The sequence below is a fragment of the Strix uralensis genome, chromosome 1 (genome assembly GCF_047716275.1).
Source record: "Strix uralensis isolate ZFMK-TIS-50842 chromosome 1, bStrUra1, whole genome shotgun sequence".
Lineage (NCBI taxonomy): Eukaryota > Metazoa > Chordata > Aves > Strigiformes > Strigidae > Strix > Strix uralensis.
Window position 1 is genome coordinate 51,408,006 of NC_133972.1, and position 22,822 is coordinate 51,430,827.

The 22,822-nt window shown below is 47.3% G+C and overlaps 2 protein-coding genes across 2 annotated transcripts; both read left to right on the forward strand.

The window, feature by feature from the left end:
- The first annotated feature begins 5,019 nt into the window (after positions 1 to 5,019).
- Positions 5,020 to 8,682, forward strand: COMMD3 (COMM domain containing 3). Its single transcript, XM_074865975.1, has 8 exons — positions 5,020 to 5,171; positions 6,154 to 6,265; positions 6,370 to 6,433; positions 6,536 to 6,570; positions 6,890 to 6,950; positions 7,037 to 7,093; positions 7,192 to 7,251; positions 8,295 to 8,682. The coding sequence occupies exons 1-8, from the start codon at positions 5,039 to 5,041 to the stop codon at positions 8,352 to 8,354; spliced, it is 582 nt and encodes a 193-aa protein (XP_074722076.1). The 5' UTR covers positions 5,020 to 5,038; the 3' UTR covers positions 8,355 to 8,682.
- Positions 8,683 to 10,315: 1,633 nt separating this feature from the next.
- On the forward strand, positions 10,316 to 21,519 carry BMI1 (BMI1 proto-oncogene, polycomb ring finger). Its single transcript, XM_074865963.1, has 10 exons — positions 10,316 to 10,782; positions 15,958 to 16,091; positions 16,506 to 16,602; positions 17,335 to 17,390; positions 17,520 to 17,570; positions 17,835 to 17,943; positions 18,034 to 18,079; positions 18,629 to 18,727; positions 19,154 to 19,234; positions 19,322 to 21,519. Exons 2-10 carry the CDS (start codon positions 15,980 to 15,982, stop codon positions 19,649 to 19,651), a joined length of 981 nt encoding a protein of 326 aa, XP_074722064.1. The 5' UTR covers positions 10,316 to 10,782; positions 15,958 to 15,979; the 3' UTR covers positions 19,652 to 21,519.
- Positions 21,520 to 22,822: the final 1,303 nt, after the last annotated feature.

A 22,822-nucleotide genomic window follows, 5' to 3' on the forward strand; every position in this document is an offset into this window, starting at 1 on the left:
ACTGTGTGTGAAGTCTGTATCTGAGTGCTGCCTGAGTAGCACGAGCAGTAGGTACAACTTTGAAGTATCTGTAAATGATGTCAGGTCATTTGAAAAGTAGCAAAATTTTCCATTTAAAAGCTACTACCAGTAAATGTTGCTTACAAAGAGAGAATACCAATATAATCACTAAAAAGCATTTCCTAGCATTTTTGTGAGTATGACAAACTATGCTCATCTGTGACACAGACTAGACATGGAATTACAGTCGTAGTTCCAATAAAGCAGCAGGAATCTTTGTATTTCTCCATCCAACATTAAAGGCAGCATCTTTTATGTAGGCCTCATTTATAAATCTCCATGAATTCCGTCAAAGACATTAGAATTTTATCTTAAGAAAGAGCAAACACGTTATGAACTTCATAGCTTTATTTCTCTGTGAAAGAAAGAGAATGACTGAAAATTCAGTAAATACCAGACTTTCACTTAATTAGATGGACTTTAAATTATGTTAAAACACACAAAAAGAGAGCTGCTATCCTGCAGGATGTACTGTCTAGTACATCACAGTAATGCTTACTCACATGCCTAAATCCTTATATCATTTTATTACTGAGTCTTCTGTGTGATCTTAGACATAAAGAGTACAAATTCCCCCTATTATTTCTTTTTATTTGACAAGAAATAATAAAATATAAATTCAAATACATTTTTTTTAGTTTTAATCTGATATATGTTTTAGTAAAATAAGGGGAAAATGGAACTTTTGTAATATATAAGATTTTCTTGAATTGTTAGAAATCAGAGGAGCAATGGTGTTTTAAACAAGTGGTACTTCTCTGTTTGCCTCTATTCCTGAACACTTAAATAAGGACTGAAATATGAATAGCTTAAAAGTGTATAATCTAAATGTGAAAGCTCTAAGGTTTTTTTTTCAATATTTTTTACAGCCTAAGAATATGTGGCTTTTCGTGTATGAGGGGAAAATCAGAAGATTTTAAATTTTGACAAATAGAAGCTAAAAACAAGGTAGAATAAAGCTAACCAAAAAGTAAGCAGAGAAGTCCTTCTTCTTTTTTAATAAATTAATGTCACTTAATTCAAAAAATACTCCTAGTAACAATAACGCTTTTCAGGTTAAACTTAGAATAAAAAATACTAAATACCTGATCAAAAATGGATTCAGCTACTACAGGTTTTAGCTTACTGAAACAAATCAAGTGCTTTCACATATTTAATTAAAAAGCTAATTTCCTTAACTGTTAATCAGAACTATTTGTGAACGAACAAAGTATGTTTTATTGAGTAGTCCTTGTCTGTAGCCAAACAATGCATTTACTGAAATTAATACATACCAAAAAATTCTGGAAGTATAAAATATTTTTTAAAAATATGTGACAAGTACTGCACTGTCACCGGATACGAGGACTGTCTACAGCAATCATACCAAGTAAATAAGCCACATAATGGCTTGGTTCAAGGCAGTATTTTATTTACTGTATTGCAGTTTTGTGCCTGTGACATGGGAGAAATTTTCCTGGGCCTTTCAGTGTATGCAGACTCCTTTTCTTTGATGCTATGATCATGTCAGTGACTGATACATGAGAATCACGTTTTTTCTTCAGATATGAATCCACCAATAAATAAATTTTGTAGAAAATAGTTACTTATTCTTTACTATTCTTATCTGTTTCAGACATTTTATTCCTTAAAATATATTTTATAATGAAGAAGACCTGATACTGACTTAAAAAAAAAGTTCTAAGGCCATTCCATTAACGTGTGGATGAAACTTTTGGAAGTCAGTAATAATTTTGCAGAAAATCAACATGAGAATATCATCTTAAATTACTGCCTTTTAACTCTGTGAAGAGCAATACACAGAGGAAAAAATCCTAATCTGAGACTTTTCTGAAATACTTATGCCAGCTCTTAAATTTTATGAATTAGTCCTCTGGACATGCTAAGTGATTTCCCTTCATTTTGAACAGTTGCATTATTTTGTTTTGACTAACAAATCACTAGTAAAAAATACTAGTCTGCCTGGATTGAGGTAGTCTGTTTCCCTGATTAATTAATATTCAAGTATTAATGCATTTCCTTCATGATTTCTTTATTCAATATGCTGTTTAGATTGCTCTTGGAAATTGTAATGAACAGGGTTTTAAAATGTGTATACACTATGCACAAGTAGTAAAATCTGATAGCAATCTGACAGTCTGAATCCATCTCATGTTCTTTTTTGGAGGGAAAAAGAGAGAAAGAAAAAAAGTCAGGCTGAGAGGTTGGGTAGCGGAATTCAAAATATAAATTTTGTGATGAAAACTAGTTAAACTTACATGTACTACATAATCTTACAGTTAATGTTTAGCAGTTGTTTTGCCTTTAAAGCTAGATTCTAATTTTTAAATTTCAGTATGCTATAAACGATAAGGGGACGTTGAAGAATAAATTTCTGTAATGTGCAATCATGCCATATGTGTACAGTTCTTACTTTTTTTGGGGTGACTATCCTTTTTTATAGCCTTGGTCTCTACCTTTGTAATTCTACAGTTCAGAGCTTTGTCCTCCCCTCCATTTTATGGTTTTTCTTCTCCTCCATTTTATGCTGTCTTTTCTTAGGTATCGTGTCTATATTTGACAACCATACCAAAAGATAGAGAAAGCCTTTTTTTGTCAACCCACCTGCCTGTTGCCATGCCTTTCATGTTTCTGGCAAAATAAAAATTACCAGGACTTCTGTCAGCCAAACTCTGAAGCTCAGAGTTCATCAATTCAGTGGCATTAATTTTTAAGCCAAAGTATCAGGCCAATGATATTACTTCAGATCACACACCAAAACTCTAAGCATTCGTTCTTCACGGTATCTTGAGGCCTAATATTGTACACACACAGTGTGTTAGAATTAAGGACCTGATCCTGCAACCAGTATAATTTTCCTTTTGACCTCAGCTTGAGCATAATTGAGACCTAAGTGTACAAACACGTGTTTTTACAACACAGTGACCAGACGACACACGGTGCCAGGAAACTGAGAAGGTAGAATCACCTGATCACCCATGTCTGCATCCGTACTGAAGGGGATGCACACGCTGCCAAGTGAGCAGCTGGGTTTGCATAAATGAACTATATTAATATCACAAAAAGTAAAAAAGAAAAAAAAATCAGTGATTATCTTGAATGTACTATGATTCAAATAAACATAAAATGTGATGCAGTGAGATCTTACCTTTCTTACTGGGACAAAACTTGAACCGGCCTCCAAACCTGGACTGAGCTCTTAGATGACTGATTGTAATTAGTGAGAGCTATGGGTCCAGATACAAAATTCCTGAGAGCTTTTTGATTAAATCAGCTAGCAGTCAATTTCTGTGAATAGTTCAGATGAAATGAAATGTGTTTGTTCCTAGTAAGAAGTCCAGTCCTCTGACAGCACCGTCAACCTGCAAATGGATTGCAGCACAGGTCTGCAGATGATCAAAAGAGCAGACTGTACTCGCTGTCTTAAATTAAGCTACTCTGGAATAATATACTTTATAAGTACTGCTATCTGACCTGCTCAACACTATGTAAGACAAGTAACATTAAAAATTTAGAGGGGAAAATGCTCTGGTCTGTTTTTCTCTTATTTGACAGATCTGGCAGTTATTTGCAAAGTTGGTTGTTTTTGCACTTTGTGTTGCCTGATTATGTACCTGTAGCAGGAAAAAAGGACTATCTTTTTGACATTACATAGACGTTCTTTTAAAATAATTCAGCTGGCAGAGGCCTTCAGCTTTTATTCATTTTTATTTTAGGCTGAGCAACTTTCAACATTGAATTTCCCTTTAAGATATATTCATGTTCAGTAAAGAAGGCCAGGTTACACAGAAAAGTTCTTGTCCATTCAGAATAGCCATGTGCACAGGAAAAGGTGATATCCAAAACATTTTGCATACCTCAACTCCAAAGCTTGTGTATATCATAATTCATGTGACATAGTAAGGCCTTTACCTATGTTTTATTAGTTCAGTCCTAATTTGGTTCTGAGCTGAGATACAAACACGTCATTTCATTGTTTACTTGCAAAATACTAAGATTTGGGGCGGGGATGATGGCAATGTTTCAATATGTAAAAAATAAAATGTTAATGCAACAGGTTAATGCCTCACATTAGGAATTTATTAGCTTAACATGGAGATGGTTTTTGGTAGCATTTGTAGGTCTTTACTAAATCACCAGGGAAGGCTGTATTGTCTATCTGCCACTATTTTATGTATGTCAGAATGTGCTTCACCAAATGTGCTTTCCCAAAATGCTACAGCAATCTTAGTCACAAAATTATTTTGATTCTAAGCTCGCTTTTCGAGCTGGCCATAACCATAGGGGGAAAAAATGTGGTTTGATATGCGTATCTATAACCAGAGGGGAAAAAAAATACCTTGTGATCCCGTATCTAAGGTAGATATTTCAGAAGCAAAATAACCTATAGGAAAAGGGGTAAGCCTCTATTCCTGATGTTTTCAGTTAGCAGGCCATAGGTCTGCAGAAGCATATCGCTTGAATTTGTGGACTTTAAAGCTTCACACCAACATATGCAGTTTAAACATGTACTGAGCTATAAGCACTTCAGGAATTTAATAATAAGATAGAAGCACTTTTACGATTTATTAAGAACTAAGAGCACTGACGAGCTAAATAAACATGCCCAAATAAACGCTTGCTGCACCAGGCGCCGCATCCTTCCCCAGATTCGGTCAGAAACAGCACCACCTCCCACTTCAAACTCCGAGGTCCGAGGCGGGGGCTGCACTCCCCACTCGTGGATACGCGTGGCCAGGATCAGCGGCGTGGGGCTGGGGGGCCGGGGGGGGGGGGGGGGGGGGCGGGGGGGAAGAGAGAGAGAGAGAGACAGTGCGGGAAGAGGCGCCGTTTTCCGAGGGCTCCGCGGCCGCGCAACCCTCGGCGAGTGGCACCTCCCCCCCTCCCCCCCCACCCCACGCCGGGCGGCTCCGCCTCGTCGCGGCGATCAGCTGCGCGCGCGTCACGTGGGCGCGTGTCGAAGGTCACGGCGCCCACAATGGAGCTGTCGGCGTACGCGCAGGGCGGGTGGCGGCTGCTGGGCGACCCCCGCCGCTTCCCCCGCCGCCCCTACGCCGCGCTCCTCCGCGCCGCTTTCCGCAGCCTCCTCGATCACCCCCAGGCCGGGTTGGGTAAGGCGTGGGGAGAGGCGGCGTGGAGTGGCGTGGCGTGGCGTGGAGTGGCGTGGCGGGGGGAGAGGCGGCGGGCGGGGGACGACGACGACGGTGCGGGCCGCGCTGCTCCGCGGAGCGCGCAAACAGGCGCCGCGCTCCTTCTTCCAGCGTCGCCACGCGCGCGTCCGCATATCTACACGCGTGTCCGTGGTGCGTTGGCCGGCGTCCACCCCCTCCCCCCGCCACACACACGGGGCGGCTCCCACGCGGAGCGTCGCCCGTGGACGGCGCCAGGGTGCCGCTGCGCGGGTGTCATCGCTAATGCGAGTCTGCTTCATTAAAGCTTGAACCGGTCGAAAATAGAGGGGCGGGGGGGGGTTGGCGGCCCGGGACGGGGTCCCCCGCGCGTTCGTGTCCGCGTGGCGGGGCAAGGCGGCGGTTTTCCCCGTCCACTCCGCTGTGACCGTGGGTGTTGTGGGTTTTTTTTCGCGCGTGGACGCTTCCTACGGCAACCCCGGCGTGAGGGTATACGGCCGTGCAATTAATTTTGTGGTATTAATGACCCCGCCGCCGGCTCCGCGCACGGAGGGAACCGCCGGTGGCGGCCGGGGGCTCCGGCTCCGCGCCTCGCCGTTGGCGACAGGCTGCTGAGAAGCGCGGACGGGGCTTGGAGAGGAAATTGAGGTTTTCCTTTTTTTTTTTTTTTTTTTTTTCTTTTCCCTCCTGTTTTTTAATGGGAAGGAGATGTAGAGGCGGCGGGGCGTGCATCGCCGCGCAGCCCCGCCTGGTACGGCGCGCACCGGCCAGTGCTTCAGCCCCTCTCCTCCTCCTCCTCCTCACACCTTGCCTACGCACTCCCTCCTTTCGCCCTAAAACACCAAATGTGTTTCATTTGGAAGTTTTTGTGGGGAAGATGCCGTTCAAAGGGCGAGCAGCCGCTCTTGGTACCGTGTGCTGGGCTGTGCAAATAAGTGTGTCATCAGTAATTCATTTATTTTAGACGATCCAGACCTGAAAGATATTGACCCTACGGTATTAAAACATTGCCATGCTGCGGCTGCAACGTGTATTCTGGAGGCAGGAAAGCAGAAAGCTGACATATCTGCTATAAGGTACTAACACTCTGAAGCTACCCCATTTCTCTAGCAGTTGTTACTTTAAACTGTACTGCTGAGTTAATGTTAACAAAAAACTAATAAATTCTTTTTCCCTGTAGCACATGTCTTGAGGACTGTAAACTGGACAAAGAGAGAATAGAACAATTTTGCACCGAATATCAGGTTTTTAAACCAATTTTAACATATTTATGTTTTCTCTCTCTCATAGGAATTTTTTGAATCTAGCAAATTTTTTTTCTTTTTTCTTTTTTTTTTCCCCTCCAGAAAAACAAGGATGCGTTGGAAATCCTATTGGGAAGGTAGGTCAATAAGTCAGCACAGATATATAGTTTCAATTACAGCTGCTTTGAAACTGTCCTGGGAAACACCTATGCATACTTTAGGTGACTAAAGTAAGAAATATTGTTCCATTTTTTTAAAAAAAGTACATTTTTAACAAACTTTAGAAAACAGCTGTTGAAACATATATTTCTCCTTTCGGAATTCTACTCTTAAGAAACTTTTTGAACTTTTCAAGAAGCATTACAAGGCTCATGAAAAAGTTCTTTCTTGATGGACAGCTTGAGAAAATGACGTTTTCTTTTAGTGTAGGGAACTTATAACTGTTGTGTCTTTCAGCATAGGCAGATCTCCTCTCCATATAACTGATGTGTCTTGGCGCTTGGAATATCAGATCAAGGTAATTTAATCACATCAAGGTATTTCTCTAGTCTGTTTCAGTGCTGAGACCTGACTTTATTTTTATGCTCTTTGTTTTTAATTTAGAGCAATCAACTTCATAAAACTTACCAGCCTTCCTACTTTGTGACCTTAAACGTAGAGGTATTGTATTCCCAACACCCTCAGAGGAAAAAATGCAATTTCACAATAATCTTTGTAGTAAAACGGGCATTGTTGCTTTTTTTTTTTTTTCCCTTCAGAACGGTGATTCGGGATCACACCCAGATGTTAGTTTTAGTTGCACGATGGAGCAATTACAGGTACTTCTTTCCTTCATCATTGTTTCTATGCTTGGCTCCAGTTGTGGATGTAAAAGTTTATAACAACTTGCCAATCAAAATGAAATCATATATACTATTATTGGAAAAAAAAAAAAAATCCAGGACTGGGAGGGTAGGGGAGAATCTTCTATAAAAATTATCCGAGTGTAGTTTTCCTGTCTTCTCAAATAAAGTTGCAAAGTAACTGATTTTAGTTGCATGGGGAGTGTTTTACCTACATGCATAAATATTTTGACTGTTTTCATAACTGTAATATATTTTTTTTTCTGAAACACTGATTTCCCGTGCTTTAGAGAAATGATTAAAAAAGCTGGATCAATGATTTAAATGTGTCATGATTAAAAATAGAGAACGCACTGAAGGCTCTTCAGTGGTGTTAATGACATGTAAGAAATGTACTGAAACAAACGTTGATCTTTGTTTAGCGATTTAAATGTGTAACTGAACAATAGAGGTATTGTAATGCTTGGAAGTGACCAAACTGTGGAGGATTGGGAATAAGGGTTGGGGGGAGAGGAAAAGCAAGATATTAAAACTTCAGGTTTGCACCTCTGCTTTTTTGATGTGTCTCAAAAGTTGTCCTTTCCTTCCTAAGGAATGTTTTTAATCGGTTTGCTGACTTAGTTAAATCTGACATGCTTTGGCTGGAGAATGGTCCCAGTACAAAATTGCTCTCAAAATATTTTCAGTATTTTAGAAACGTATATAGAACTTCAAAGCCTGGAGCAAACGTCAGCGGTAGCCGTTGTAACGATACTGATAAAACCTACATGTTAAGAGTACTGATCTATTTTAGTAGATAATATATGTTAAAAGGTGTTTTCCTTCAGTTCCCACTTTTCTTACTACATTGTAAAATACGGAGCTATTTAATTACTTGCTGGCATTGTTCATCAGTTGCAACATTTCTTTGTGGTATAAGGTGCTGGTTTCCCTTGCCTCTCTCTATGAAAAAATACTATGTTCCTCTGGGTGACCTGTTAAAAAATATGTTTATTCTAAGACAGTATTTCATCTCTTAGGATTTAGTTGGAAAACTAAAAGATGCTGCAAAAAGTCTAGAAAGAGCGACTCAGATGTGATTGAAGGAAGGTGTCAGCCTGCTGAGCTGAAGTACTCTCATTCCTAAGAGTGTCTTCTAAATGACAAATGTCTTTCATCTCTTGATGCAAACTGTTCTTTTTTTTTTTTTTTTTTTAAGTCCCGGGATGCGAATTAAGTGAAATAACTGGTTTTTATGACCGAACTTGGTATTCCTTGCTCGTGTCATTTTTTTTTAATTAACTCTTGTTAAATATTTGCTTAACTGTCGTGTCTTCAAAACATTGCTTCTATTTTGTGCATTTTTGGAATTGTCACCGATTATTTTTCTCTGGGATCTAATAAAGTTTATTCGCTCCCGCTCTGCAATTTCTATGGGTGAATTAGCTGTACCTAAAAGTCAGATGCTAAACGTTAGATCAGCTCTGTGAGGCAAAAATCCCTTCCTCCCGTGCCGCGGCTATGGCGCGTTTGCTGCATCGCCCACCGCGCTTTGTTATTTCACTCCAGCTGATCTTACATCCTCGGTAAGAGCAGAGCTCGGGCCCCGGCGCGGGAGGCAAGAGGGACGTCACTTTAATTTTATGGAGCCGCGGCGCCTCGCGGAGGGCCGGCGGTCCGCGGGGCTGAGTGGAGCCGGGTGTCGGCTCCGGCTCGACGGCGGCTCCCCCGTTGCGGTGCCGCTCCGCGCCCGCCGCCGGGGCCGCCGTTCTCCTCTTCCGCTCTCCCTGGCCGCGGTGGCCGCCGCGGAGCCCGTCCGCACCTGCCGGCGGGGAGGTGGAGCGGCCCTGCGGGGGAAGCGCAGCGGCGGAGGGGCCCTCGCCGCCCCGCCCGGTGCGGAGCCTGGGCGCTTCCCTCCCCGCTGCTCCGCGCCCGGGCTGCGGGCGGCGTCCTGCCCTCGGAGGTGGCCGGCGCCCGCGAGGGGTTTCCCCTCTTCCCGCCCGCCCGGGCGGCGGCGGCGCCCCGCGTCCCCTCCGCGGGTCCCCGCGACGCCCGCTCCCGCCGCCGCTCGGGGGCCGCCGGGGCGGGCTGGGGCCGGGGGCCGCGCCGCTCCGGGGGCGGGAGAGCACCGGCGCGGCCCCCGAGGGACGCGTCGTCCCGACGGCGGCGGCCCCGCGCAGCCCCGGGCGGGAGCGGCGGGGCGAGGGGCGCGTCCCGCGGGCGGGCGGAGGGCAGCGCGCGCGGGGCGGCGGGGGCGCGAGGCCGCGGCGGGGGTCCCCCCGCGGGGGCTCGCTCCGTGGCGGGACGGGGCGACCGCGGTTGGGAGCGCGCAACAAGTGCGCGGAGGGCGGCGGGGGAAGGGGGCCGGGCGGCGTGTGGGGCCGGCGGGGCGGGCGGGGGGGGGGGGGAGCTGTGGGCTGTGGCGTGGGGAGGATGGAGAGGGCAGGGCGGGGGGCGGCAGTGCGCGGGGTGCTCGGCGGCGGGCGGTGCTCGGGACGGGCGGGGGGTTCGGGGAGGGGGGCGGGGGGGGCGCGGAGCCCGGGCGGCAGCTCGGAGGGGAGTGAGGACGCGGGCGGAGGGGCCGAACGGGAGCGGCTGGGCGGGCGGAGGGAGCGCGGCGAAAAGGAGGCGTCGGGGATGGGGGGGGGGGGCGGGGGGGCGGGCGGGATCCGCGGAGCGGGAGCGGGGCCGGGGGTCGGGGCGGGCGGGCGGCGCGGCGGGGAAAAGGAGGCATCGGCGGCGCGCGGGCGAGCGCGTGCAGGGCCGGGGGGAGGGGAGGGAGGAGGGAGGGAAGGGGAGGGGGCGGCGGGCGGGGGAGGGGAGGGAGGGGGGAGGCGGGGGGCGGAGGGGGAGGAGGCGGCCGGGTTGCGGGATTGGGTCACGGGGAGGCTGCCGGGCCCCGGCGGCAGCGCCGCTAATTCCCAGGCCGCCCTTAAGGAATGAGGCGCCCCACGTGACGCTGGCGGGGCGGGCGAACTCCGAGCCATTTTGGGGACGGTGTCAGTTTCCACTGTGTGCCTTCAGCGTTGCATTCTTCCCTCCTCCGCCCTCCTCCCGCCCGCCCGCCCGCCCGCCCTCCTTCCCTCCCCGGGTCCCCGCCACCAACTATGAAATAACAACAACAATAATACTCGTACTAATAACAATAATAATAAAAAAAGGGACGCGAGCGAGGCCGCGAGGCGGAGCGGGGGGCAGAGGGAGAGACAATGGGCTGGTGGAGAGAGGACCCATCCGGACCGGGGAGACTGTGCGCTCCCAGCGCCTGAGCCGCCCGGGCGGCGAACACGGAGGGCGAGCGAGGGAGCGAGAAGGGCCGGTGGACGCGAGGAGAAAACCCGGGTGTTTTGTAACTAAAATGAGCGGAGCGCAGCGGCGGCGGCGGCAATAAGCTTATTGCAATTGACAGCGTCTGCAGTTCATTTCAAGATGGCCGCTTGGCTCACATTCATTTTCTGCTGAACGACTTTTAACTTTCATTGTCTTTTTTGGCCGCTCCGATCATCACCCACCGGCTCCGTTTTCCGGGTACGTATGAAGCGAGGTGTCGCCTTACCAAGGGCGGGGGGCGAAGGGGGCTCGGCGGCGGTTTTCGGCCGGTTTGGGGGCTGCAAAGGGGAGCCTAGGTGTCCCCCGAGCTCTCCGTATGGGAAAAGCGCTGACAGGCTGCTCCAGCCACACACACACACAGACAGACACGCAGCAGCAGCCTGTGCACTCGCTCGCGTTACGCACCCACATTTGCAAATTTTAGTTCCTTTCTTTCTCCAGACGCCCCCTAAAACCTTTCTGTGCACATGGCCCCCGAGGAGAATATTTATATTTCCAGACCCTGCTGCCAGCCCGGCCTGAGCGCCCTTTGTTTAAAGGCAGATTTTGATTAAACAGGGACGTTCGTGAAATCTGGAGCTGCCTGGGTCAAGTGATTTGAGTCCTCCCCGAAAGAAATGTGTCTGGGGGAGGTTAAAATGTCAGATAACGCACCCATTTTATAGAGACAGAGCCAGCGGGGGGTAGCGATCCTCCTGGAGGGGTTGTTAGGCGTCGGGGCACCCAACAGAAAATGTTATTAACTTAAGTTGGACAAGTACTTGTGTGAAATTGGATGGGTTGTAAGATGGCGGTTCCCAGTTGTTTCCAATGTCTCCTCTTACATTTCTGCTCCAAATGCTAAAGTTCGGGAGTTTCTGCCTGCTGGGAGAGGAAAGGGGTGGCCAACACCGAGAAATAACTTTTTGGGGGGGTAAGGATAGCAGTTTGGCTGCGATCTTGGGGAGCTGGGGCGTGCGGTTTGCTGGAGCCTTTGGAGCAAAGGTGATGTGTCTGTGGGACGCAGGGGGGTTTTTTTTAAATTTCTTTTCTCTGCTTGGTTTTTTTTTTTTTTTCCTCCTGAGCCCGGGCAGGGTAAATTTACGTGAAATCCTTTGTCAGACCTTAAAGATGTCACGAGTGGGCTCCTCGTGCTGCTTATGGGGAGCACAGGAAAGTCGCTGGTGATTGTTTTTGTAATTGCATGGCCTTGGCAATATATAACGCGGGATGTTGCTCTGTGTCCACTATAAACATTTGCAAGTAATCAGGTAAAAAATAAGCAGAAAAATCGCATTTCTGTAAAAGTGAGATAGGCACTTTTCAGCCTCTAGAAACTTTGATTCACTCCTCCACTGTCCAGAAAAGTCGAGGAAAACCCGGGCGTGTGTGCCCATGTGCAAGCTCGGCGTTAAAAGGATTTTTTGCTCAGTCTGTAGTGGTCAGAGCAACTTATTTTATGGGACTGTCCCAAAGCCCAGGGAGGTTCTGGAAATACAGTCCAGTAAAACTACTTCGAGTGACTCTGTGCAGTGCGTCCTGGAAACTGAGACAGACTTGTGTTGCAGTTTGCCAGAGACGCGAAGGCTTGACCTGCCTGATCGCTTAGCTAGTACAAAATTAACGTTTTAGAGTATTTTCTAAGCAGAGAGATCGTGTCCTTCACCTAGCTCCAGGGAGGCGATCTGAGGGACTGGGGTCCTTTTGCACTCTGTTGCCCATGTTCAGGTCTTTCCTCGCTGCAGCGAGCTGGGCAGAGGCATTTGAGCTCCGGGTGCCTTCTCTGAAGGAAGCACCGTCCCCCCTCTAAAACATATGTGGCCGTTCTTAAGCGAAAGAGTAGTAACAGCCTCGATAGTCAAAGTGGCTCTGACTGATAATGGGTGAAGATGTAGGGTGACGGCTGCTTTATTCCTGATGAGAGAGTTTTCCGAGAGGAGATGGGTGCAAAGTGCACAAACCTCGCCGAGCGATGCTTCTGGGTTTTATGTATGTGTTTTCTCTTAGAGACCTGTCGGGCAAGGTTTGATAGCTTATTGCCTTTATAGATTTTTAATAATGTAGCTGATTCTTAGCAGGAAGATGCACTTCTGTTTTTCTTCATTTTGACATAACCCGTTTAAGGCCTCTAAATAATCAGTTGGCTGGCAGTGTTTACTTCTAGCGAGTATTATCTCCGTATATTTTACGTTTAGTTGTTCCGTGTGTCAATGTGTAAATAGATATTGTCCTGGTTGAGAGGCTGTTTGTAGTGACTGTGTGAAGTGTTGGTATTCGCCGTTGCTATCAGCACGAGCAGAAAAAAATCTGAAAGGGTTTCCCTCGTACCAAAATATTAAGCTCAGGCTGCTGTAGTAAAATGTGCTGCGTTCGTCTTGCATGCCCGCAGGCACAGACACGCGTGTGCGTGTGCCTGTTCGGGTGGCTTTTGGGGAGAAGTTAGGCGCTGGTTCGGCTCGCCGCAGAAAATCACTGATTGCAGAGATAGCTCATAGCACGTTGAAAATGGGCTAACTTTGGGCAATAAATAATCCGCGTTTAGGGGTTGCTTCGACAAAACAGGTTTCACGGTTGAATTTAATCCCCCACCGTTTAGGAAGGGGCTACGCCTGCGTGAAATAAACGCGTTAATGTCTTGAAAGGTTTGTCCCAGTGTCTCAGGGCTGGGAAGGAATTCTCGGTCAGCCGACTTGCGTGACCTCGGTCACCGCTGGGTTTTTTGGTTCAGATATTTATGAATTATAAGGTAGTGGCTTGAACAAATAAAACACAGAACCGTGAAAGCAGCCTGTCCATGTTTAAGTACCTAAAGGCACCTCAGAGTCGCCGGCTTCAGGGCACTGGACTCTTCAGAGAGAAGTGCAGAAGCCCGGACTCTGCCTTTTCTGGGAAAAGCAAACCCTCGGTATCAGTTTAAAAGTAAGAAGCGGAGGGTCAGGGACCCTGGAAGCGACATTTAAACGCAGTACAATGCAGCGGGGGTCTTGCTTTCCCGCACGGGGCTAGGAGCAGCTTTGGGGACCTGGGCTGACTTGGTGCTTCTGGCACTTCGCTTTTCTGGGTGCTGGCCGGCTGTGGTTTGACGCTGGGGAGTTTTTTCTGCTGCTCATTCGAGGGTTCTCCTGCAGCAGCAAGAGAAGTTTCCTGGCTAGGGTCGCTCGTTGGCGCTGTGCGCACTCCTTGAGGAATATTGTACCCCTGTCCTGGGCAGTTTGGCCGAAATTCAAAGCTTTTAGAAAGCGCTTGATGTGTTGTTGGGTTGTTGTTTTTGGTTGTGTTTTGTTTTTTTTTTTTTTTTTTTTTTTTTTTTCCCCGCTGCCTAACATCGAAGTTTGCGAGCGGCTGGGGAGAACCTCGCGTCTTGAGACTTCAGCTCGCAGGGTGCTGCCGTGAGAGGTGGCTCGGAAGCTCTGCCTCGGGAAGAGTGGGGACCAAGGGTAGGAGCTGGTGTGCTGGGAGCACTGACATGGGGAAATGACTAGCTTGCGTTGGAGCGACGTTGTTACGTTACATTTTTCAGGATCTGGTTGACAGAAAATAATTTACTCTGCAATTGAGGTGGCTGACAGGGTTTTTTCCCTCGGTGTACTTTCCCCTTTACCTCTTATTCCCTCTCATTTTAAATAGTATATGTGCATCTAACGTTGGTGCCAGTGCATCCGATGGGGGTTTCTGGGTTTCAGACTGTGAAAATGACATTTGTTTTTCACTCTTGTCGCTGCATTGTGTTGACAAGGTGTTGATTTAGCTTTAGGAATGATCTGGTCACATGGTCCTTCGCACGTTGTCACTAATGTACCGTTTAAAGTCGGTTTGGGCTTTTTTTCTCCCCCCTCGGTGTGCTTTATTGCCGAAAAGGGGGTTTGTTTGAGGATCCGGAGACTTGTTTTCTCCCGTCCGAACACCTTACTCTGGTGCTGCAAATCTCTTTCCACCTCTTGCAAAACTTTGCACCGCGCTTGCTTCGTCCGCGGGAGGCTTTTCAAACGAGAGTCAAAAGAGGGGGGGAAGGAAAGAAAGAGAGAAAGAGGGGGGGGGGAGAAGAGAAAGGAGGGAAGGAGAGAAAGGAGGAAAGGGGAGAAGGGGGGAGAGGGGATGCCGGCGGCGCGGAGCGGGAGTTGGGGCTCGGCACCCCGCCGGCGGTGCGGGGGGCTCGGTCCCCGGGAGCGCGGCGCGGCTCGGCTCGGCGGAGGGAGGGAGGGAGCGGAGGGGGAGAGGAGCGATCTCAGACCAGCTCCTCGCACCGAGTCGACGTGGAGAGAGGCCCCTGAGAGGATCCGAAATGGCCGAGGCTCGGGAGGAGCCTCTGGCGCTCGCCTCCGCCGGGCTGAGACCCCAACGCCCGGCTCAGCTCCGCGCCCGGGGCCGCCCCCGCCGCCCGGGCTGCGCCGCACCGCGCCCCGGCACCCTCCGGGCTACGGCACCCCGACCCCGCCCGGGCCGTCCCCCGGCCCCCCCCCCCCTTCTCCCGCCCTCTCCCTCTCCGCCCTCCCCCTCCCCTCCCTCCCCTCGCAACCGGGCTCCCAGACCCCCGCGGGCTCCTCGGCTCCTCCACCCCCTCCGCCAGCCCCCGGGCCCCGCGTCCCACCCCCTGGCCCGGCTCGGCTCGGCCCGGCCCGCCCCCCCCCGCCCCCCCCGGCCGCCCCCCCGCCCGGCTCTCGTGTGTTCCCAGCGGTGGCAGGATGCCAAGTGTAAGTGTAAGTTGCTATAGCAACCCCCTCGGAGAGCGGAGCAGATCCGGATCGGCACCGAGCAGCAGCGGCAGCCGCCCGGACCCCCCTCGCGGGTCGGCCCCGCCGCCCCGGTGCCCGGCCCCGCTCCGAGGTGCGTGTCCCCCCCCGTCCCTCCCCCCGCCGCCCCTCCCCGCTCTCCGGAAATGCCAGGGCAGCCGCACCGGGAGGCGCTGGTTCCCCTTTGTGCTGCTCGCCGGCAGCCCGGTGCCCGGCCGTGTCCCCTTCCCCGTCCCCCCCGCCCCGCAGCTGCCCGCCGCATCGCCGCCCAGCCGTCCGGGGAGCCGCAGCCGGCGGCCGCCGCCGCGCCGCGCCGCAGGGAGAACCCCCGTGTGCCCGCCGGGGAGCGGCGCGGTGGGTGCCGCGGAGCGACCGCGCCGCCGCGGAGCGACCGCGCCTCCGCGGGGCTGCGCCCAGGCCGGCCCGGGGCGGTGCGGGGCGGTGCGGGGCTGCTCCCCCGGCCTCGGGACCGGCCCTCTCCCGCCGCCCGGCCCCGCGCCACCGCCGCCGCCTTCCGCGCTTGATCTTCCCCTGCGCCGGGGGATGCGGCTGCACGGGGGAAGGGGACGCGCCGGAGCTCGGCACCTGGGACGCCGCCGCGCTCGTCCCCGCTGATCGGTCCTCTCTGTCTCTATGTGTGTGTGTGTGTGTGTGTGTCTTTCAGAGCCGCCCCTCGCCACGCCAAAATGCACCGAACAACCAGAATCAAAATAACCGAGCTAAACCCCCATCTCATGTGCGTGCTCTGCGGCGGGTACTTCATTGATGCAACAACCATCATAGAGTGCCTCCACTCCTGTAAGTACGATCGAGCGCTCCGCGTTGTTCCCCCGCCGCTTCCACCTTTCCCGGCATCCCGGGAATACCAAAAAAAAAAAAAAACCAAACCCCCAAGCCCAAATCCCCCCAGGTGCTCGGAACCGCCGCCCCTCCGCCTCCCCGACGGGCTGGGAAATAGGTGGCCTGGCCGCGGCTCAGTTTTTCTGACGACGGCCCTACGGTCTTTGTTAAAGTAATAATATATGTACTCTAAGCGTCTCCTTTTCATGGAAATTGCAGCTTATTTGGGTATTTGTTTAGCTTAAGCAGCGCGCTGCTGACAATGGACGATTTGCTCTAGCTTGCATAGTTTAGAAAATCGCACCTCTATCTATGCATATCTGAGCGTCACCTACGACCATCGCTAAAAGGCTTTCGTGTTTGACTTCACAGTCTGTAAGACCTGTATCGTGCGTTACTTGGAGACCAGCAAGTATTGTCCTATCTGTGATGTCCAAGTTCACAAAACTCGACCGCTTTTGAATATAAGGTAGGAGAAAGATGCAATGTGCGCCCTGCATCTCTTATTTTACTTTATATGGGGAGACCAGCAGCAGTCGTGTCGATGTTATCTCTTCGTCTGCGATTTAAATCTGAAAGGACTTGTCAATTTACAAGCTAACTCCTGTGTATGCTCCCTCTTTGGAGTTTTGTCATTGATTGAAACTGAGGATTTCTCTGGATGCAGACAGAAAGTTTTTGTTGTCTTTTTTTGCATATGCCAACCATTGATGCAATGCCCCTTCCCTCTCCCCCACTCTCACGTGTGCCACCCCGACAGTTTTTGCCTCTGCTTTCTTTATCTCCCAGACGTGCTTCATCCCAGCTATAGCTCTAGTCATGAAAACTCTTGCTGAAACTTTCCAAGCTAAGAGGCAAAAGCCTTTAAAGCACACTACTCCTTTCAGAAATATTTTTCTTGTCAGTGTTACTCTTTGCTCTCTTTATTTTCTAAGGAGGACACGTAGTTTTTAAGGCCTTCCTTCAGTCCGAGAGAATTATTTTTTGGCTGTGGGAGCACAGATGAGTTTTGCTTTATAGTGGTGTTTAGAGCAGTGTTAGTTTGATTACAAGGTCTTGTAAGTTAACTTTTTATGACTAGCCTCCCACTTTGTAGAAGATGCCTCATTGTTGTGAAAGATTATAAATGAGGAGCTGCCGCTTGGATTAAAATATGGCTTCATCTGCCTAATTTTATGTTTTGGGGTTGTTCTTTTTTCAGGTCAGATAAAACTCTCCAAGATATTGTATACAAGCTAGTACCAGGCCTTTTCAAAAGTAAGTAGTTCTAAGTAGTAGGTGTTCTTGTCTGAGGAGTAGAAAAACAAAACCAGAACTGCTATCCTGTATCAATACCAGGAGTTACAGAGTATATACTAAAATAAAAATATATGCTTTTCCATCTAGATGAAATGAAAAGAAGAAGGGATTTTTATGCTGCTCATCCGTCGGCTGATGGTAAAAGCTTCTCGTTCGCAACTTTTATTAAATGTAGCGTTGACCTAGATGCTTTACTGTTTCCTTTTTAACTTACAAATTATGTATTACCGTGACAGAATTCTAGTAAGTAAATTCAGCATAATAAAAGTTTATTGTTTTAACAGTTAGGTAGCTTTAATTCATAATCTTACTATGGAGATTTTTTTTTTCTTGTTACTGAGAATTGCCATTCTTCCTGATTTGAATTTCAAAATGTAAATTATTGTGGAAATTTCTGCGCAGCTGCCAATGGCTCTAATGAAGACAGGGGAGAAGTGGCTGATGAAGACAAAAGAATTATAACAGACGACGAGATAATAAGCTTATCCATTGAATTCTTTGACCAGAATAGGCAAGTTCCAGAATGGCAATATTTTATGTTTACCTGACTGATAGCAGCTATATTTATTACTTGTTGTAATTGTTTCATTTCTTCTCACAGACTGGAACGAAAAGGAAATAAGGAGAAAGAAAAATCAAAGGAAGAGGTAAGTAACTTTTCCGTACTCTAGAGGAAACATAACACACACACAAACATCTTTGTGGCAGGTTTGTAGCTGAAAAAAATACATAGGTATGTGTATCTAGGACAGCAGAAGCACACGCCTCTTGTTACGGTGCTGGGTACTAGAGAGGTCAAACATCTTCATACAGCTGTTTATGTAAACAACTTTTAAAAATAAAAAGTACCCACAGTGTTACTTTCACAGCTGAATCTAATTTTTTGTCAGATTCTGCAATAATTTGTTTATTAACTAATTTTAAAAATCAATACATAATACATATATATTCTAAGAAGTTATTTACTGTGAGATAAAAATCTCGACATATAAAATTAGTTGTATTTTTATTTATTTAATTAATTAATTTACAACTTATTTCTGTTGTCCCTTATCAGACAGCAGAAATTGTTATATTATAATTCATAATTTAATAAAGTGCATTTTTTAAAAAATTAACATAAAATGTTAGAATACAACTTTGGTGGGAGTGCTTGCTTGTTCTCAGTAGACTGATTTTCTTTACTCTGCCATCAGGTGAATGACAAAAGATACTTACGCTGCCCAGCAGCAATGACAGTGATGCATCTAAGAAAGTTCCTGCGGAGTAAAATGGATATACCTAACACTTTCCAGGTACCTACAGGGAAAGGGTGATTTTTTTAAAAATCGGACTTGCTATTTTAAGCCTGCTAATGCTTGTTAGCACTAATTTTCTCATTACAGCCAGTTGCAGCACACGCTAACTAGCGAGTGTTTCTGGTGTGTACAATAAGTTGATGGGAGTATGAACATTATTTTTAAAATAATCAGTCCGGAGTGTTTGGTGACACTCTAATTTTTTAATGCAGCAAATATCGAGGAATCGAGAAATTGCTCCTCAACGTATTTAAAACATGTCTAATTGTTGTGAAAATTCCCCATTCCCAGCTGGTTTTGGTGTAGCACTTTTTGCATCTTCTGTTAAATGTGGTAGCGGGGCTACTTACAAGTCAGAGCAAACATTTGCTTGGGGCTAAATGCCTGGATGCTCCTTAATGCAAGGATTGGTATCTTGAACAGATCGATGTGATGTACGAAGAGGAGCCTCTGAAGGACTACTACACCCTAATGGATATTGCCTACATCTATACCTGGAGGCGGGTGAGTATGGCCAGCGTGACTCCCGCGGGGGGTGCGGGTCGTGGCCCGGGGAGGGCGCTTAACCAGGGTCTCCCCTTTGCCTTGCAGAACGGGCCTCTGCCCCTGAAATACCGGGTCCGACCTACTTGCAAGAGGATGAAGATCAGTCACCAGAGGGAAGGCTTGAATAATAGCGGGGAGCTGGAAAGTGACTCTGGGAGCGACAAGGCTAGCAGCCCGGCCGGAGGCATCCCCTCCACCTCCTCCTGTTTGCCCAGCCCCAGCACGCCGGTCCAGTCTCCTCACCCCCAGTTCCCCCACATCTCCAGCACCATGAACGGCACCAGCAGCAGCCCCAGCAGTAACCACCAGTCCTCCTTTACCAACAGAGCGCGGAAAACGTCGATAAATGGCTCCTCGGCCACTTCATCTGGTTGACGTGCCAACCAGGCTACCGCCCGCCCCACCCCCCCCCCCACCCCCGCCCCTCCTTTATATAGATCTCTCCATGCCATTACAGCTTTATAGATGCTAATCCATGTGACTATCGTCCAAATTGCTTTCTTTTGTAGTGACACTGAACTTGGCTATAAAAGGCGGACTAGGTGACATTCAGGATGGACGTTAATGGAAACGCAAGATTGAAATGTAAATTGTTTTCAGAGGACTGGGAAGCAAACAAAAGTTACACCTTCACCTGTTCTGAGTGATGTGGAGTTGTTTCCGTCCCCATCATCTGGACTCGGGAGTCTCCAGAAGTCGATACAAATCCCGGGAAGTAGTTTGTTAATCCAGACTAACTCCTCCATTGCGTTTTCTTCGATTGTTATTGTTCTTATGCTGTTTTGTGAACCTGTAGAAAGCAAGTGCTTTTTCATCTTGAAATCCAACAAAATGGAAAGAATATGCATAGAATAATGCATATATGTAGCCATGTCACTGTGAATAACAATTTTTGCGTATTAGCCATTTTGATTCTTATGTTGCATCTTTTACTTCTCTGTTGCTGCGCAGAACCGATCAAAAGAAAAGTAAACTTCAGTTTTACAATCTGTATGCCTAAAAGCGGGTATTACCGTTTTATTTACTGACTTGTTTAAATGATTCGCTTTTGTAAGAATCAGATGGCATTATGCTTATTGTACAATGCCATATTGGTATATGACATAACAGGAAACAGTATTGTATGATATATTTATAAATACTATAAAGAAAATATTGTGTTTCATGCACTCATGATATGGTTGTTAAATTTCTAAACTGGTTCGACCCTTGCAGATGCCGCCTGTTTGAGCTTTGCTCATACTGCAAGAAACACTTTGGGTGTGAGAACTACAGTATTGGGAAAGCACATTCGAGTCTCTGATAACCTGGAGGCAATTGGCAATCTTAAAAGGATTTTACTGGCTTTGTCTTTTTTTCCAAGTGATATATTTTTACTTTACCAAATGTTGAAGTGATGCAGTGAAGAAAAAAAAAAAAAAAAAAGTTAAGGGACGTGGAAGTCTTTGACCTGTTTGATTACCTTTTTATTATTTGGTGTGGTGGGACTGTGTTTTTAAAAGCACATGGAATCATTATAGAAGCCATAAACTATTTGGTATAAATTTTAAGGAACCAGCAAGTCGCTGGATGAAGGCATTTTATCTAAATTTGTTTTAATATATATGTATATGGTACAGTACTAACTTCATTAAAATTTAACAGGTACTTTAATATTTCCAATAAATTGCAGAGAATGCCTCCTCTTTAATGGCCTGCAAATAGGTGCATTTTATTAGAGGCTTCTAAGGGTATTATTTTTTTCAGTAGAAGGAACTTTTCCACCATAAAATATGAACAGCCCAGAACACTTTTCAGTTTGTGCTTTGCTTTGGTCGAACTTCGTGTGTGTTCATCACCCATCAGTTATACATTTGTGAGGGTGTTTATTCTATATGGATATTGTTTCATGTTTGTACGGGAAAATTGTAGTTAAACATTTCATTGTCTCCAGTCTGCAAAAGAAGCACAATTCTATTGCTTTGTCTTGCTTATAGTCATTAAATCATTACTTTTGCATATAAATTGCTGTTATTTGTCCTGCTTGTTTTTATAGACCAGGTGATTGCAAATCCTCCACAAGGTTATTGCTTATTGATGTATAATGTCTTGTTAAACAAGAGTTGATATTTTTTCCTGTAGTAAACATGTACAGTTCAATTTCAACAGTAAAAACTTCAGTTTTATATACACGAATAACTTTCATTTATAGCTGATCAAAGAAATAAACAAATAAAAGGGATAATTCATTGAAAAATAGCAAATGACCTCTGTTGGTAATGTGGTGTTAAAGGACAAACATCTTGTTCTCATTGGAAGTCTTTCTGGGTGTACAACAGATTTTAGTGAACAGAAGGGTAGAGTACTAAAGTAACAACAAAAAAAAAAAGCCTCCAAATCGCCGTGATTTGTTTTGGTTGCCTGCCTCGAAAACATTTGCTGTTCTTTCTTTGACCCCGAATTATTCTTGAGAATAAGCAAACGGTGTGTTCTCAGACCCCAGCCAGGCACAGGTTTCACCTCCTCTCTGTTCAAACTTAGCCCCCGTGAAACTGCACTGGCTGGGAAGGGCAGAACAGGGGTTTTGTGGGGGCGAGTGCCAGGTTCCGCCTGTGCTGCTCTGGATTACTTTTTAAAGCCTCAGTGGAACTAAATATGTTTTAATGTAAAGATAGCTCTTCATGCGGCCGAGTGTCTGTCTTGGCACGATTCCCTCAACTATATGAGTTAATCGCACTGCACTGGTTGAATTAATTCGCCCAAAGACCAGCACTGAACCTGCAGCAGAGGCTTGTGCGTTAGCCCACCGATCAAATTGCGCTTATTTATACTGCAAGCAGCTAATAATCACAACTTTTAGCGTCAAAACGGGACTGTTCTCGGTGTCTGTAGAGTGTCCGTGAAGCATAAAGCAATGAAACAGGAGCTGGATAATTCCCTTCGAGGTTTATTAAGCTCTTACAGCCCTTTCGACATCTCCCAATTTGACATCTCCCGTCTGAAAAAGAACAAACGTTTTCAGTAGCTCTCTTGCCGAGCTGCAGAAGCCGCCGAGGATGTTTGTGCTGCCATGTGAAACTTTTGTTTTGCTGCTGGCCCTAGGCAGATGGCACTGCGATGCGTATATATTGCTAAGCACATTTGGGAGGACGATCAAAGATAGCATCTTGATGTTCTACTTGCGAAGCTGCCGTGTCAACCTTCCCGGTTTCACAATGTTTTCCTTTGCAGCGACATACCGACCGGGTTTCCTTACAAATGTACGTAAATCCTCCCTATTTGGAAAGAAATCTCGGGTCGGCATATGTAAGAAGAATCTTTTCATTATCCGACGTTGCATTTCTATAGATCGAGGGATAAACCCGAAGTCTGCTGCGTTTTTCCGAGCTTTTCTGAGCTTGTTCAATAAGCAAATGTAGGGGCAGGGGCGGTCTGTGCCGGCTGGGAAATGATCTTCTTCTGACTTCGTCCGACCAAATTTTCCGTCCCGGTTCAGCTGCCTGCAGCTCCAGGCAGCGCTTTTGTGCCCGGCCGGAGCGGGGGATAGGCGGTAACGATCCAGCCCCG